Source organism: Crocodylus siamensis, chromosome 5 (genome assembly GCF_052110815.1).
Source record: "Crocodylus siamensis isolate JL-2025a chromosome 5, ASM5211081v1, whole genome shotgun sequence".
Classification (NCBI taxonomy): domain Eukaryota; kingdom Metazoa; phylum Chordata; order Crocodylia; family Crocodylidae; genus Crocodylus; species Crocodylus siamensis.
The window spans coordinates 11,181,387-11,195,992 of NC_143399.1; the positions used below are offsets into that span (position 1 = coordinate 11,181,387).

General features: G+C 40.0%; 1 protein-coding gene across 2 annotated transcripts in view; it reads right to left on the bottom strand.

Moving 5' to 3' along the window:
* Window positions 1-304: 304 nt before the first annotated feature.
* USP24 (ubiquitin specific peptidase 24) overlaps window positions 305-14,606 on the bottom strand; it is an 88,747-nt gene continuing 74,445 nt past the window's right edge. Inside the window, exons 52-67 of one of the 2 annotated variants that reach the window (XM_090047968.1) lie at window positions 14,342-14,437; window positions 13,631-13,734; window positions 12,713-12,826; window positions 10,796-10,892; window positions 9,300-9,416; window positions 8,206-8,295; window positions 7,754-7,856; window positions 6,391-6,512; window positions 5,979-6,092; window positions 5,682-5,747; window positions 5,284-5,350; window positions 3,864-3,942; window positions 3,082-3,157; window positions 2,053-2,139; window positions 1,661-1,771; window positions 305-1,412 (exon numbers count right to left, since the gene is read on the bottom strand). In XM_090047968.1, the coding sequence (XP_089904094.1) occupies window positions 1,350-1,412; window positions 1,661-1,771; window positions 2,053-2,139; window positions 3,082-3,157; window positions 3,864-3,942; window positions 5,284-5,350; window positions 5,682-5,747; window positions 5,979-6,092; window positions 6,391-6,512; window positions 7,754-7,856; window positions 8,206-8,295; window positions 9,300-9,416; window positions 10,796-10,892; window positions 12,713-12,826; window positions 13,631-13,734; window positions 14,342-14,437 (1,506 nt within the window). In that variant the 3' untranslated portion in view covers window positions 305-1,349. Of the gene's footprint in view, window positions 1,413-1,660; window positions 1,772-2,052; window positions 2,140-3,081; window positions 3,158-3,863; window positions 3,943-5,283; window positions 5,351-5,681; window positions 5,748-5,978; window positions 6,093-6,390; window positions 6,513-7,753; window positions 7,857-8,205; window positions 8,299-9,299; window positions 9,417-10,795; window positions 10,893-12,712; window positions 12,827-13,630; window positions 13,735-14,341; window positions 14,438-14,606 lie in introns of both variants that reach the window. The other variant, XM_090047967.1, reaches the window with a different exon arrangement.

Sequence of the window (14,606 nt, forward strand, 5' to 3'; positions counted from 1 at the left end):
TTTTTTTGTTTTTGTTTTTTTTTAAAGTAAGGCAGAATCCATAAATAAAGGCAAAAAGCAGTGCAGAAAATGCAACAAACTCAAGATGCAAAATGTACAAAATATGAAAAGTCAATTGGCACAGAAGAAACTAGTATCCAGAGCTACTAGAGATCACAGAACTGTGTTCGACAAGGAAAAGCAAAACGGTGCTCATGTAGCCCAACTGGTTTCCAGTTATTTATGAGCAAATAAACCCTAACTGTTGTAGTTGAAATGTTGCCCGGTCAAGTGAAAATACAAACGATGTCTGATCATTCTCTCCCTGTGTTAAAATTTTTATAAAATCCACACAACGTCCTCAACTCACTCAAGGAACTATTCATCATATACAACCAATACCAGCTTTCTCAGTAATTTCAAAGCATAAGCCAATGATTGCAGATCACATGATTAAGACTACAGTTTATTCAATATGTCTCCAATTGTTAAAAAAGATGACTGAATGGAGTCAAACTGCAAGAAAGTTCCACTGGTAAAGTGCTTTTTTTTCCCCTTGTGAAACTATTCACCAACATTTTTTTTTTCAAATCCAGCAATGTCATTTAATCAACACTTGTGTTTCTGAAGACAACAAAGCTTTTTTTTATTGCTCTTCCCAATTTTCTTTTAGACAGAAGAAGGTCACCAGGAAAAGATCAATTTCAGAGTTCCTTGTACCAAAGCCGTTCCATAAGGAATCACAGTTTTTACTGAGCTCTCACTGAACCCTCTGTAAAGCGCTATACAAATTAGCAGGGAGACATATTAAATACAAAGGTCCTTCTGTAAACTGATTCTTTAACTAATATTTTACAAAGCAAATGTAAGTCATCACACATCTTTACATAATTTTGAATAATCCTATTCAATATTAGCAGAAAGATTAAAAATTTGCCCTCCATACCTAAAGGCAGTCTGATTTTGTTTTCCTGTATAAAAACCAAGAGATTTTTTTTTTTTGCAGCATCACAGAAAAAGCAACAGTTTTACATTCACTCATTTAAATGTTCACATAAAATTTTCAACCACTAGCTTTTGTGTATTTGATAAAATCCGCTCGACAAACTGCTCTCTGCAGCTGGACTGTCACTCTAAATACTGCAGGGAAAGATGTACTTCTTTGTGACATTTACCGTTCACAAGCCTTCGCAGCTGAAAAAGCTTTTAACTCCAAAGGAAAATAAATCCTTGAAGGTTACCACCCATTCAAATAAAGCAGTCTCTTCTCCAGACTCCTCCAAAAGGTGTAAGTGATGGGACTCCAGTTTCAAAAAGGTACCAGGCATTAAGCTATTCCGAGTTGAAATCTTGAGTTTTGCAGATATCCTCTAAGGGTCAACATCATCAAGGTCACTTTTAGGCTCACCAATCATCATGGGAGACTCTGAGCCCTTTCAACAAGAATAAAAACAAAATTAAGGAAATTATTTTACACTGCTCTTCAAAAATGTACACTATGAAATGTCACCTTAAGGTTAACTGCCCTGACTGCATGCAGTGTTTTATTCCTGCTGCCTGAACCAAGAGGCAAACACAAAAGTATGGAGTATGAGGATTTTTTAATATGAAGCTAACCGCTGCAATCACGTACCATGAATTGTTAACTTGAGACAACGCTTGATGCATTTCTATTGTTTACCTGCTGTAGCGCTCTCTCTCCGTTCTCATTGGCTGGACTGCTTTCCGATCCATTACTGCTTCCTGACTGATCCTTTTCGTTCAGCAAGGCTGTGGCATATGCCAATGTGTCCTGTGGTGGAACAGGAGGTCAGGAGGTTAAGGGTCTGGGGCAGAGGGTACCCCCTTCTATACTATGCAATGATAGCAGACCTATCACCACCTTCCTTGTTTTCAGAACAGAAAAGGGCTCATGCAGAAACTAACAGATTAATTTAAGGGCTGTCTTCAGGAACACGCTTCTAGAAGAGGATGCACTCAAGTGTTTGAGTACATGGTGAGGCCAAGAGGAGAGCCGCTAAGCGAAGAGCAGGAAAGAGGACTGCAAAGCATGAGCTCTCGTGACTGACAGACCTGTGCAGAAATCGTGCGCTGGAAGGTTTTTGCAGTTGAGGTTTCATTGGACACGTTACTCTGTGGAGCCCAGTAGTGTTCAGACATCTAGATAAAAGCCAAAATAAAAACAGTGCATTAACTGCAGTAGAAACTTAACAACACCCAAGGCCTCAGATGCACCTCAGCAAGAGGGGCCAAAGCTCTTGAGATTGATGCTTTTGAAACACTCTTGACAGCTGACTGGAGACTTGGTGTCAGTCTCACTTAAATGACCATTTTTGAGTCATGAAAGGCTTCACTTGAGAGGAATAATCCATTAGCACAACAACTGTGGTGCTGTTTTTACAGCAAATTGAGTGGAGAGGCAGCCTGAGATCACGGATCACACAGCAGTGCTGAACGTCCAAGCCTGACTCAGGTCTGACTGCAACAGCAGGACATGGACCAGCTGCTCGGCTTCAAAGAGAGTACTGGGAAGACATTAGATAGTCTACATCAGCGCTGAGGGAGCTGGTTCTAGAGATCCCAGCCACAGCAGTGGGAACGGAAGGGGAAAGGACAAGTGTTGCTGTTGAACTGTAATGGGCTGTAGCCACAGCTTCTTGTGAAAGGTGGTTCCCTGCACCGGCAGAGGCAGGGCAAGATAGTGACACCGGGGTTTCCACGCTAAAAGTCCCGACATCGGTTCTCTGGCACTGAAAAAGTCCATACACGACTCCCATGACACAGAGACAACAACTGGTGATTATCACAAATTTAGCACATCGATCATTTGTACTGCTACATAAAAGTGTGCATGCACAAACACACATTAGAGAGGTGAAAAAGCCAAGCAAAACTTTCAAATGTAACCATGTAGCTGTATTACAATAGGTATTACTTAACACACGAAGGAAAAATTGTATGCAGTGCTAAGAACGATCACAAAAAACAGATGGAAAAAATAAAATTGGTTCCTAAAATAAGCCAAGCAAAATACGATGTTATAGAAGTCTGGCTGCAAACACAACTAGGGAAAAAAGAGAGACTGCTTCTCTATAACATTACCTTCTTCTGTAGCCACTGTACAGCCCAGCTCCAGTGATGTGAATTCTCCTTGAAATAGTCTTTTGCAGTTGGGCACCTTGGAAATTCAGAGTGCATTTATTATCCACAATTAAAGCAATTCAGGCAAATGTGAAATGCAAGGGCAGAAAAGACTGCACTTCATAGATACTAAAGAAGTCAGTCTTCTCTGCTGTCCTTGCAAATGTGCAGTCTTAAAATATGATAGCCAATTCTTCAAAAAGTAACTGATGCTAATAGTACTTATACGTACATAAAATAAATGAGAGTAAAACTTTATACAAAGCAATTCATTACCTGAATTCAACCCATTCAAACGTAAAGACGAACCAGCGGCATCATAAATTAACAAGACAGGATAGGACTTATATACTGTAGGACCTAATATGACTTTCTTAAATTCATTTGCCAGGATCTGCTTGTCCTTTTCCTGCAAGATTTGGCATTTCCTGCAGAACACAGTTGTGTTGCTTTGACTTGAAATGCTGGTGTTAAGCAGCTGTTTCAGGAGAAAAGTACCCCAGATGCTAATAGGTAAAAACTTCACTCCCTCACTAGAGCACTGTGCACCCCATTTTCAAGACATCAAGAAAGCTTCCAGGATGACTTCAGAGGCAAGCCTCTGAACTACAACTGCACCACAGTGACCCAGCCTAAAGAGGACACTGTGAGACGTGACAGCAGCCACGGCAGCAGGGAGGCTTGAGACTGGTTGAAAATGGTGACACTCTTATTATGGAAAGTTTAACATTAGAACGACTTACTTCTGAGCAAGAGTAACCAGGAACTTGACACACTGATAGCAGCGACTGCTATCCACGTGGTTACTGTGGTGCATCAAAGCTGTAGAAGAAACATGAGTATTGAAAAGATGACTGTTTTGTGCCAACAGGAGCTACAAACTCATTTGAGAGTCATGTTCAAGCAAAAAATAAATAAAAATAATAATAATAAAAAAAAAGGCCATGGCATAATTTCATTTTAGATGCAGCTTCGGGAAATTAATTCTGCAGATGTTAGCATGATTATGTATATTTTGAATGTACCACTGTACTCATTCTGTTCAGGATTTTCTAAATGTTACTACATTTTCTTATTAAAATACATCAAAAGGAAAAAATACACAATTTATCTGAAATTCATGTACAACGTATTAAAATCTGTTGTTGTGCTGTTATATCCTCTCATCTACCTTACAAGGGAATCCTTACATGGTTCCACCCTACCAGGGAGCAAACTATGTTTCCAGTTAAAACCAGATATCAGAACTTTCACTTAGATCAACAACTTAAAAATAGCCGTCTTGCTTTGCAGTGCCTCAAAATGTAAATGAAAGCAAAATTTATCTCCTTGTAAGCCCTCCTTTGGAGGATGAAGCAAAGTACAACAAGCTATTACCAACCATCTAAGAAACTCTCACCATACAAAAATGAAATTATTGCCCCTGAATTTTATAAGAGAAACCTTATGCTGGACAGATGCAGGGAGAAACAGCTGTTAGAACTGCCTGAAGTAGGCTTGGGACCCAGCAGGTATGAACAAATGTACCCTTTAATAGCCTAAAAAAGGGGAGAGGGAGCTCCCTTTGCAAGTGGACATCAGCACCTATAACCTAACTTTCCCTAGTGGTACAAACTACTAAACAGCCCCAGTGTTGACCCTGAATAAAATGGGATTAGAACCGAACCATCTTTGCTACACTTGAATTGCTAGAGGATCATGCAGCTGTAACAGTTACATCCAAATGCTTACATCGATATCCTCTGATACAGATATCATTGTTACATCTCTCTATATCCAAAGGCTGTTTTGTTTAGATCACAAAGCAATGGAACTGGCAAACCAGCTGAACTTTTCCCAGAGAGTTGTGAACAGCTAGCTCCTGTACCTTGAAGTTTGAGGGATGTTTAAAGTTACCAAACTGACATAACTGTACATTATGTCCAAGTGCCTTCTGTGGGGTTATTGTTCTTTAATTTCCTTTCTTGGAATAAGACCTTCACTAGTGCAAGAGATGTGCCAGGTCTTAGCTGCAGAGATACTGGAGGTAATTTCAGTGCTATTGCTAGGGCTTTCTAGGTAAGACTACAACATTTTATGTTCAATATAAAGAGCTCTCCCAAAGTTGTAGAAAATGTCCAATTTAGTAACATGTTATAATAGGCTTACGGTTGGCCTACTTGCCTAGCAAACCTTTATCAGTTTCAAATGCAAATTTGATCCGGTCTACTTGTAAGGGGTCTTCAATAACCTGTGAATGAAAGGAAAGATTAGTAGATTTTAGAGTTCTACAGCAAGTGTAAGGCAGTTTCTACAACCTACAGCCAGTCTCAGCCGCTTCAGATTTCTATATAAAATGCACTTACTTAATTCCAAAATGAGAAACAAAACAAGCGTTTTACTGATCATTGCTATAAAAATGAGGCAACTTAAACAGAGTAAAAGCCTTTGCTGAGAGAAGGCAACATTATTAAATTAGTGAGCATAAGAACCGTGATCATAATGGCTTCCTTCAGTGATGAACTTATATGCAATCCAGGCTACTCACACATCTCATAAAAAAGTTTTTCCTTTCCACCTACCAATATCTCATGAAGTAACTGGAATGTGTTCTTCAGTTCATGAGGTGGAGCAGTTTCCAGCTGGTTCTGTATAGCAGAAAAAGTTCACCAGATGATGAATAAATACACCAATGTTCAAAAATACACTGAATGTTTAGCTTGAAGAAACTTGGAAGAACATTTTAACTTTTTTTAAAAGAGAAAAAAAACCCTCAAGGAATTGCACACATGCCAAAAAAGTTACCAGCAGGACACAAGCCTAAGTCCAAAGGTAGGACAGATCATCACAATGAAAGCCTACTTTGACTAGCTTCATACCTTGATGAAATGTAGCATGGTGAAGGAAAAGTGTTCATTACAAAAGCAGCAGTATACCGCCATCTCAATGAGAGCTGACAGCGATCCAGTTAGCTCCCGTAAAGCGTGCATCACCTATAAAGAGATACGTATAATTGCAGATATAATTATAATTGCTGAGTCTTCGGTAATATTCTGTGCCACTGTTGATCCCTATCTTTGTGAAGCTTGCCTTCAGTGAGAATTTGGCTTGCAAGTACACTACTGAAATGCTGCAGCACAAAAAAAGACAGATGAGAAGGTTTTTAGGATGTGTGCTTTTCAGCTGGTTGCTTTTCAAATGTTCCCTTTATACCACAAATGTAACGGTATTTCAAACAAATCATCAGGTTTTAAGTACAGAAACCTCTGTGGAATTCAGAGCAACAGCTACCTCCATGAGATAAGGCTTCCCTTCAGGCAAGAACAACAAGGCTTCCACTTCTTCATGGAGGGCCAGAAGTGGACCTGAGGCAGTGATGCTGAGAGGTGGACGTTGTTTAAAGAGACCAGGAGCTAAGAAAGAAACAAAAAACACATCCCGGAGATATAAACACCACATGGTTCTAAATAAAACTTCAAAAGCTAGCAGTTCGTGACAACCTTTGCTACAGCAGAGGCAGCCATGGCAAAACAGTTAAGGGCATGTGGCAAATACTGTACCCCACATCACATACCATTGCTTGAGCATAAAAATGAGTCTATTAGTATTAGTATGTTATCAGGATATAAATTGCTAAAGTACCAAATCAAAGTACTTGTGTGAGCTAATTTTTAGGACCTTCTATCTATGTTCTAGTTATACTATTTGTCTCGGGCTCAGGGGTTTTACCAGTGCTTGCCACCATCCAAGTGCTTTACAGACCACAACCCATCTCAGTTTGGGAAGTTTACAGCACAAATACAAAACAGTAGTTATTCTTTAGGATGGAGGCTGGGATGCCTTTCAACTTCTTCTTCAATCCTGAGGATCAAAGCTTCTATTTTAGCCCCTTCCAAAACCCATTATTTGCATAGTTATGTTCTTCCAGCTGAAGCATTCAGGCTAGTCATTCTACCATGCCTAATTGCTAAATGTTCTTTACTGTTTAAAAATCATATGGAAAAAAATACAAGAGTATAATATCTAAAACTGCTCAGCAGGCTCCAAGTGTAGAGTCTGGTATAATTGTAACCAGGCCACATGTTTAGGTGATTAACGGCATGATAAACTGGAAGCCAGCCACAAAGATACTACAGAAAACATGTGTAGTAACTTTGCAGATGGTTTCCATCACACTTTGAATTTGCAGCAGTAGGGGGTTCCCACTGGCCAACAATCACCTGATCATCTGCAAGATCAGGACTACCATCCCAGTCAGCTGATGACTGGCGGATCCAGAGCATTCTGGGGCGCTTCCAATCTGCCGATCATCAGGTGACTGCCAGCTGGCTCCGAGGACTACACAGGGCTTCAAACTGGCCCCGTGGATCCCCAGAGCCAGCTGATAATCAGCTGATTGCTGTGCATCTCGTCAGGGCAGGGGCACCAGCCATTATGGCATGATTGGGATCTGATCCTCCATCTCAAAATAGTGCCTTCTGCCGTTTGTGTGTGGCATGGCAGGAGGTGTGACTGTTGGGATCACAGATCAGATCCCACTGTGCCTTCACAGTACTGTCTTACATGTCTATATTTTCCTCACCAGTGACGAAATTAGTTCCAACTTTTACTGCACCAGTAACATGCTAGACAGAGGATGAAAGGCAGTTCTTACCTATGCTCCTCTGCAAGGAGACATCAGAGTGCAAAACGAGCAGCGCCACAGTATTGTGAAGGTATCCAAACTCACGAGCTTGTGCCGAGCTCCACCTGCGGTTCTGGGCAGCAAAGAAAGAAGGCCACACTTTATCCGCTGATCCCTGTCAGTGACATGTCTGAAGAACCCCCATCTGAAACATTTTCAACTTTGAAAGCATGTAAAAACTTCCTTTTATTAAAGCCAGTAACGATGCACTCAAACCAACAAACTTACTCTGCACCAATTCCTACAGACACCAGGGGGAGTTTAAGCACAGTTTTAACCAAAGACAGCAAACTATCAAAAGGGAATTATTTTTTAAACTAACAACAACTACAAAAAGTTCTCATGCTTCAGTCAGAGGACAAATATGGGAAAAGACAAAATCAACAAACCCAAGCATGCAATATGTGAAACACAGGCTTTACCTGGTTATTCTGCCGGTTGGGGCCAAGGAGGAAGTTGATCATATGCCTTAAGGCAGAATGTCTGAGAAGAAGATCGCTAGCCCTTATGCCCTGCTATTAAAAGACAAAACCAAGTTACATACTTGCATGTGTTGAGAAATATGGGCCAAGAGGGAAGAAATAATCTGCCCAGACTATAAGCTAAATTCCCTACTTTCCCAAGCGTTACCTCATCATTACCTCATTTGTATAGCTGTGGCCTTCCAGCCAAAGCATCCAGGCTAGTTATTCTATCATGCCTAATTGCTAAATGTTCTTTAGGATTTAAAAACCATATGGAAAATGCAAGCAGAGTATAGAATCTAAGACTGCTCAGTAGGCGGCAAGCCTGTAGGGTCTGGTCGTCTCAGAATGGGTCTGACTTAATTTGACATCAACGATCTATGACACACAAAGAGCACTTTAAACCATACATCAGATTTAATTCAACATTAGTTGCTCATAAGCTGTGTGATAGAGATAAACGGGAATCATAGAAATAGCATTAACCTGTCAGCTATTTAACTGTCAACTGAAAAACTTTGTCCCCATTTGTTTTTTAATGAATTTAAACGATTACATTGAGACTTTGGCAGAACTGGACTCCTTGTAAATAGAAGTATACAAATGCAGCATGATTATATTTCTGTCTTAATGGCTTAAAAACTATTACAGAACTGGGAGCTTCACTCAAGAATTCCGGAAAATCCTCTTACCATTGTTATCTAAAGCAGCGGCGATCCACCTCTGGCTCATGGGGCTCCCCACAGGCCTGGACATTAGGTAGCACTGGCAGTATCTAGAGCTGTAGCAATTACCACAGCCACAGCTCCTCCACCACCAGATGTCTGAACCTGTGGAGGAGCCTCATGGGGTGGATGATATGGTCCCACATGCTGGATTGTGGCAGCACCCCGGGGTGGGCCAGTACACAGGCTCATGCCTGTGGACCAGCCCTGTGCCACTCATCTAGCCCATGGGGCTGGACAGGTCGAGCACCATTGATCTAAAGTAGGTTACACAATACTTTTTTTTACCCTTTCAAAACTAACAAATATACTAAGCTATTAGTTTACCTTTTGTACAAAGTTGTTGAACAGTAAGAAGTATTGTGCACAGTTTTTACAGTTCTCAGGAACATCTTTATCCAACAAAGCAAGTAGCACCTCCAGTAACTGATGTAGACTTTTTAGCTGTGAAAAACACAAATTTAGGTTAAACTAGCAAGTCTACAGTAAAAAAATCAAGACTCCCAATATCAAATACAAATTGAAACCATAACTGTGGCTTCAAGTAAGATGTACTTATGATGATTATTAAGAATAAGAACAGGATACAGGGTATGTCTATATGAGACACTTTACCCCACAGCAGACTAATCTGCTATACAGTAAACTGTCATTGTCTACACATGTGCAGCAATTAGTGTGCAGTAGACTAATTTACTGCACTTCTGGATAGTCCTGTCAGATACAAGTGGCATCTGGCACAGTAAATTACTGCACTCAAATGCGCGTGTAGATAGTGATGTCTGGATTAGTTTACTAATTCAGCCATATTAGCTGCACGTGTAGATACACGCAGTTAGACTTTGCTTTACTCTTCCAAGAGTAACGTTGTAGGTCTTAAACTGCAAGCAATGAACACGGGGTATCGCCATCCAGCACAGCATACTCAAAGTAACAGAACTTTGTTCCATTTTACTGCAGGCTTTAATTAGATTACTTTCCACACAGTGGCCTAGAGGACCGGTCTGTTTTCTCCGTCCCACTAGACCAAATTTATTCCATCATAAAGAAGCATTTATTGACAAAGTCAATGTGCAAGAGTAGAGAGTTAATTCAGAGGGTAAACAATAATTTACCAGTAAAGATTGATTTTAAAAGCTCGCTAGTAACTCATAAAAATATGTTACTGATGCAGCATGGTGATCACATTTTCTCAAATGCTTTTTACAAGGGACATTTGCAGAACCAACAAAACCATGGAAAGGGTAAAAACTTGGAGTAATACACTTAACAAAACAAGGAGTTTCTAACTTTCTGGGGCTTTTCCTTGTGGTAGTACTGGGAAAACTGCCTATAAAGAAAAACTGTGCCAAAGCTACCTCCTGAGACTCTCATCCAGAACACCCTCTGGCAAGTACCATCACATCGACATTCACTTTAGGTGGTCCAGCTGCTCCTGGCACAAGCTGTCAGCTTCAAATGAAGAAGATGCAGCCATATATTCAGCTTTTAAAAAAATAGAAAGCATCTTGCTTTTACTAAATCCAATCACTTTAAGTTAAGGTGGTAGGTCTTTCATCAGCATATTTCACCATTATTTATACAGCTACAGTGCTGGCTGAGATCTCATGACTGTGTACTGGACAAGTCACACTAGGACACTTGTACTGTGCTGATGTAGCTAGGAGTGAGCAAGTATGAACAGATACAGGACAAAGAACAAGAACGTGATTTGAAGCTTCTTGCTCTGGTCATTGACAAAGTGCACGGTACTTGCTGGAAATAGCGACAATTGTATCATTAAAAAAAATCAACATTCTGAATGAACATGAAGCATAACTAACCTTATCCTGATGGAGCAAGGCACTGTCTAGAGTCTTTTCAAGAACGGTAGCTACAGCAACTCGCACCTCTCTCACACTGCACTCCAGCAGGAAAGTCCTAGAAAATACAGAAAGACGCTGAAGGAGGTTTGGGACCAGTTTTTTGTTTACCCAGCTATACCCTTACTTCACCTGTACGTTCAGCATTTATTATTTAGAAGGATAACAGCTGAGTCTTGTGTATCACAACTGATATTTCTAACATTTTCATCTAAGCATCAATCCTGTTCCTCCCCACCCCAAGCTGAAAACAAAGACCCTTAAATTTGATGTTTTGTTTGAAATACAAAAGGTTATACAGGGAATGTCAACTTCTAATTTCTAAGCACCTGCCAGTGAATATTATTGCTACTTAACCAGAACTGTACTAAACTAGACAGGTGAATAGAAACAGAATAGCAGATTAAAAGCTAATTGTGGACTATGGGATAAAGTTTCCATGGTAGAGAAACCACTGCATATACTGCTTAAGGCTATACTCTGCCTTGTCTACAGCTGGAACATATATTACTTTGGCTTTCACTGACAAAAGCAGCAGAGAAAGCTTCATCGTACATTTAATATGCTGCTTTGTACTGCTGCATGCTTTACCATAAAGCAGTTGCACTTCCTTCCGAGTCACAATAGCTGTTAATACAAGGGGCACAATACCAGAAGATGTGCCTGAATAATAAAGGCTAGAGACAAGCTTCTAGATTTAGTGCCCAAATTGTAGCACATACTCAGAAGGCAAATCAGAGCTTCATTTATAAGCTCTCCAAAACAGAGTTATTTTTCAGGTGAGAGAGAGTCCTAGGGAGGAGAAAGCCTCTCTAAATAGGCTTTGGCCTTTTCCCCTTACATCTAACAGACAATCAGCTGTGTGTATTCTTACTGAAAGGAAAGGGGCCTATAAAGTAAAACTACAAACCTAGGAGATAAATGACTTTTTAAAGGAGAAAACCACATGACTCTCTCAGAGTTTAAATTAAAGCACTTCATGTGAAAACATCTTGGAGGCAAGATGATGCTGTTTTCTTACCACCTTAAAACAGAAAGTCATTATTAAATGAAAACTTGGAGCTGTCTACTAATTTGTTATTGCTAGTGGCAATGACCTGGATTTACTATGCTCCAAAGGGCTGCTCTGCAGGTCTCTGCTGAGACCTCAGAACAGCGCAAGATAAATCCAATAATCTGCAAGGAGGATTTAATATATACGTTGCTAAGAAATAACCTAGGTTGGATAAGCTTTTGTAAACAACAGCTTCCTGAAAAGCTGAAAGATGGAAAATAACTTGAATACTCAACGAGTGTAGTTCCGAAATGAGAACCGCCTGGCACGTTTTGGTGGTTTTGTTTCTGGAACATGAATGGCTAACCCTTCTATTAAATGCAAAAAATGTGGTTTGTTACCAACCCCCGAAATAATAAGTGTCATGGTTCATGCTATTTAGGAACTTTGCTGTAGAGGAAACGAGCAAGTGCTCAGAATGATCAGGCAATATACTTCAGCTTCCCCACTTTCTTCATAAGGAAAGCACTACACTGAAGTTACTTACGGAAGACCCGCGGAGTATTTAAACACTTTTCTTCTCCCTTTCTCCTGCAGTACCAACTACTCACACCTCCCTCCATGTTGCACATCAGAGGAACTGTACAAAAGCTGGATTAAAAACTCTGTCAACTCATGTGACTATCACTATTTCATTAAATGTACTGGTTTCTGCCAGAAAAATCAAGCCTATTTGGTCAAATACCACAAGCAAAAATTAAAGTGATGAGATGACTGATGTATGATTAAGAGAGAGAAACATAAGGAAAGGTGATTTTGCTTTTAACAGCAGGTGACAGACCATGTAATCAACTGTTAACTGTGTCGACAAGATTGATACTTACTTTACAAGTTCTCGCCCCTCTGACCCAACCAAATACTCAACCAGCCATTGACAAGCATCAAAACTTTTAGAAAGCAAAGCATCAATGGTAGCAATCCATTCTTCTGTATCAGACCTTTAACAAGACAAAGACAGGAGGATCAGTATAGCCTCATCCCAAATAGTCAAATTAATATTTTTTTCCTTCTCTGGTACATTCTGATCTGGTCACTCAAAGTAGTCTCTTTTCTGATCAGTGCCACACATACTAAAGGAGACAGGTCTGGCTTTTTTCTTGGGAACTATTTTTTGAAACTGCTTCCACAACTAAAAAAACCTTAGCATTAACTACCTAGAGTGAATGAGATGCTCACTATTTTACCTGTCTACAGAGCCCAAAGAACTCACAGAAATGGAATTTTCCGGGGCAAAGTAGTCACTGAAACTTGGACATCAAGTTCTGCCCTTGGTTGAGGCTAAGCATTTATATACCAGAACACCCAGAAGATGCGTTCGACAGTTAGAGAGTGTGCAATAACCAGAAAATAAAGCCCACTGAACAATATAATGTCTTTCTGCCCATAAAATATCAGAATTTAGCACTCTTCATTCAGAACATTAAAGCTCTGATCAGCATACTTGTATTTAAAGCTCTAGGTTCCTTCCACTTTAAAATGATTTTATATAGGTGACAGTCCTAGAAAGGCAACTGAAATAGAAAGCTAGCTGGCAAATTACACACAGTCCTTTTATCAATAACTGATTTAGTGTTATGCAAATTTCATTTGTATTTAGAGTAACAATTCTGGGAACTGTTGCTGTGCTAATGAGTGTCCATGGGAGTTGGGGTATCAGGAGTTTTAAATTAAGTATTTCAAAGGGTTACACAACTTACAAATCTTATGAGGTCTGGGCATAACGCTCAAAAATAATTTCTTACCTGAGTTTTTTCTTGGTTCGTAGATAGGTTTGGAACAGGAACTGGACGGCTAGCTGTAAGCTCACCTTTGCCATACATGCATAATACGGGTGTTTTACTTTGGTCTACAATAAGCAACAAAGTTATTCCAGGCTGCAATACCATTTTGCTGTTCACATTTATACAGTAGACGGCTTCAACACAGAATAATAATGAACTTTAAAAAATCTGTGACATTTTGAAGGACACTGGCAGGTTGCAAATTATCATCTCCGGGACATGTTAAACTACCTGAAACTAGGGTCACATCTTTGGTAAAAATTTAAGCTAAATTTCTGGAAGAACCACCACGTCCACTGTCCTAATCCATTTACTGTTCTATTACTCTGAGTAGGTAGGACTGTACAGAATTATGGAGGCGACTATTTAATTCTTCCACAGAGAGAAGGAATTCTACCCAGGTAGAGTTCAGAGGCCTGCATATAATTAAAAAGAGTGCAAGTCATAATTTTGCAAGTTTCACCTCAGGGAAATGCCAATTATTTCCATGGTCAGGAGCAGGAAGATGGCATCAGCTTTCGATGGAATGCTGTCACTTGGAAATGACTACTGACGGCTTACAGTTTGTGGACCCCCCTTCCCCCCCCCACAATGTCACACCCCCTCCCAACCCCCATGGCTGGGACCCAAATACGTTCATAGTACCATAGGATTAATTATCCAGCTACTTACGGCATTCAGTGAGGCTAACGACAGAACAAAACTGAAGTAGTCACTACTGTACACATCTCTATTTTTCATGAATTTCAGATTCTCGTCTCTCACCATCTATGGGCAAAATGCTGTTTAGTAACAGAAAGCAAAAGACTTGCACATTAATTAGCCAATCCTAAATTTTACTCCTAAAATGCTTAACTAACTTGGGTTGTACTCTGAACTCACTGTCCAGCTTTTCAGGAAAAATACTACTGAGAAGTTTCCAAAGAAAAACAACACA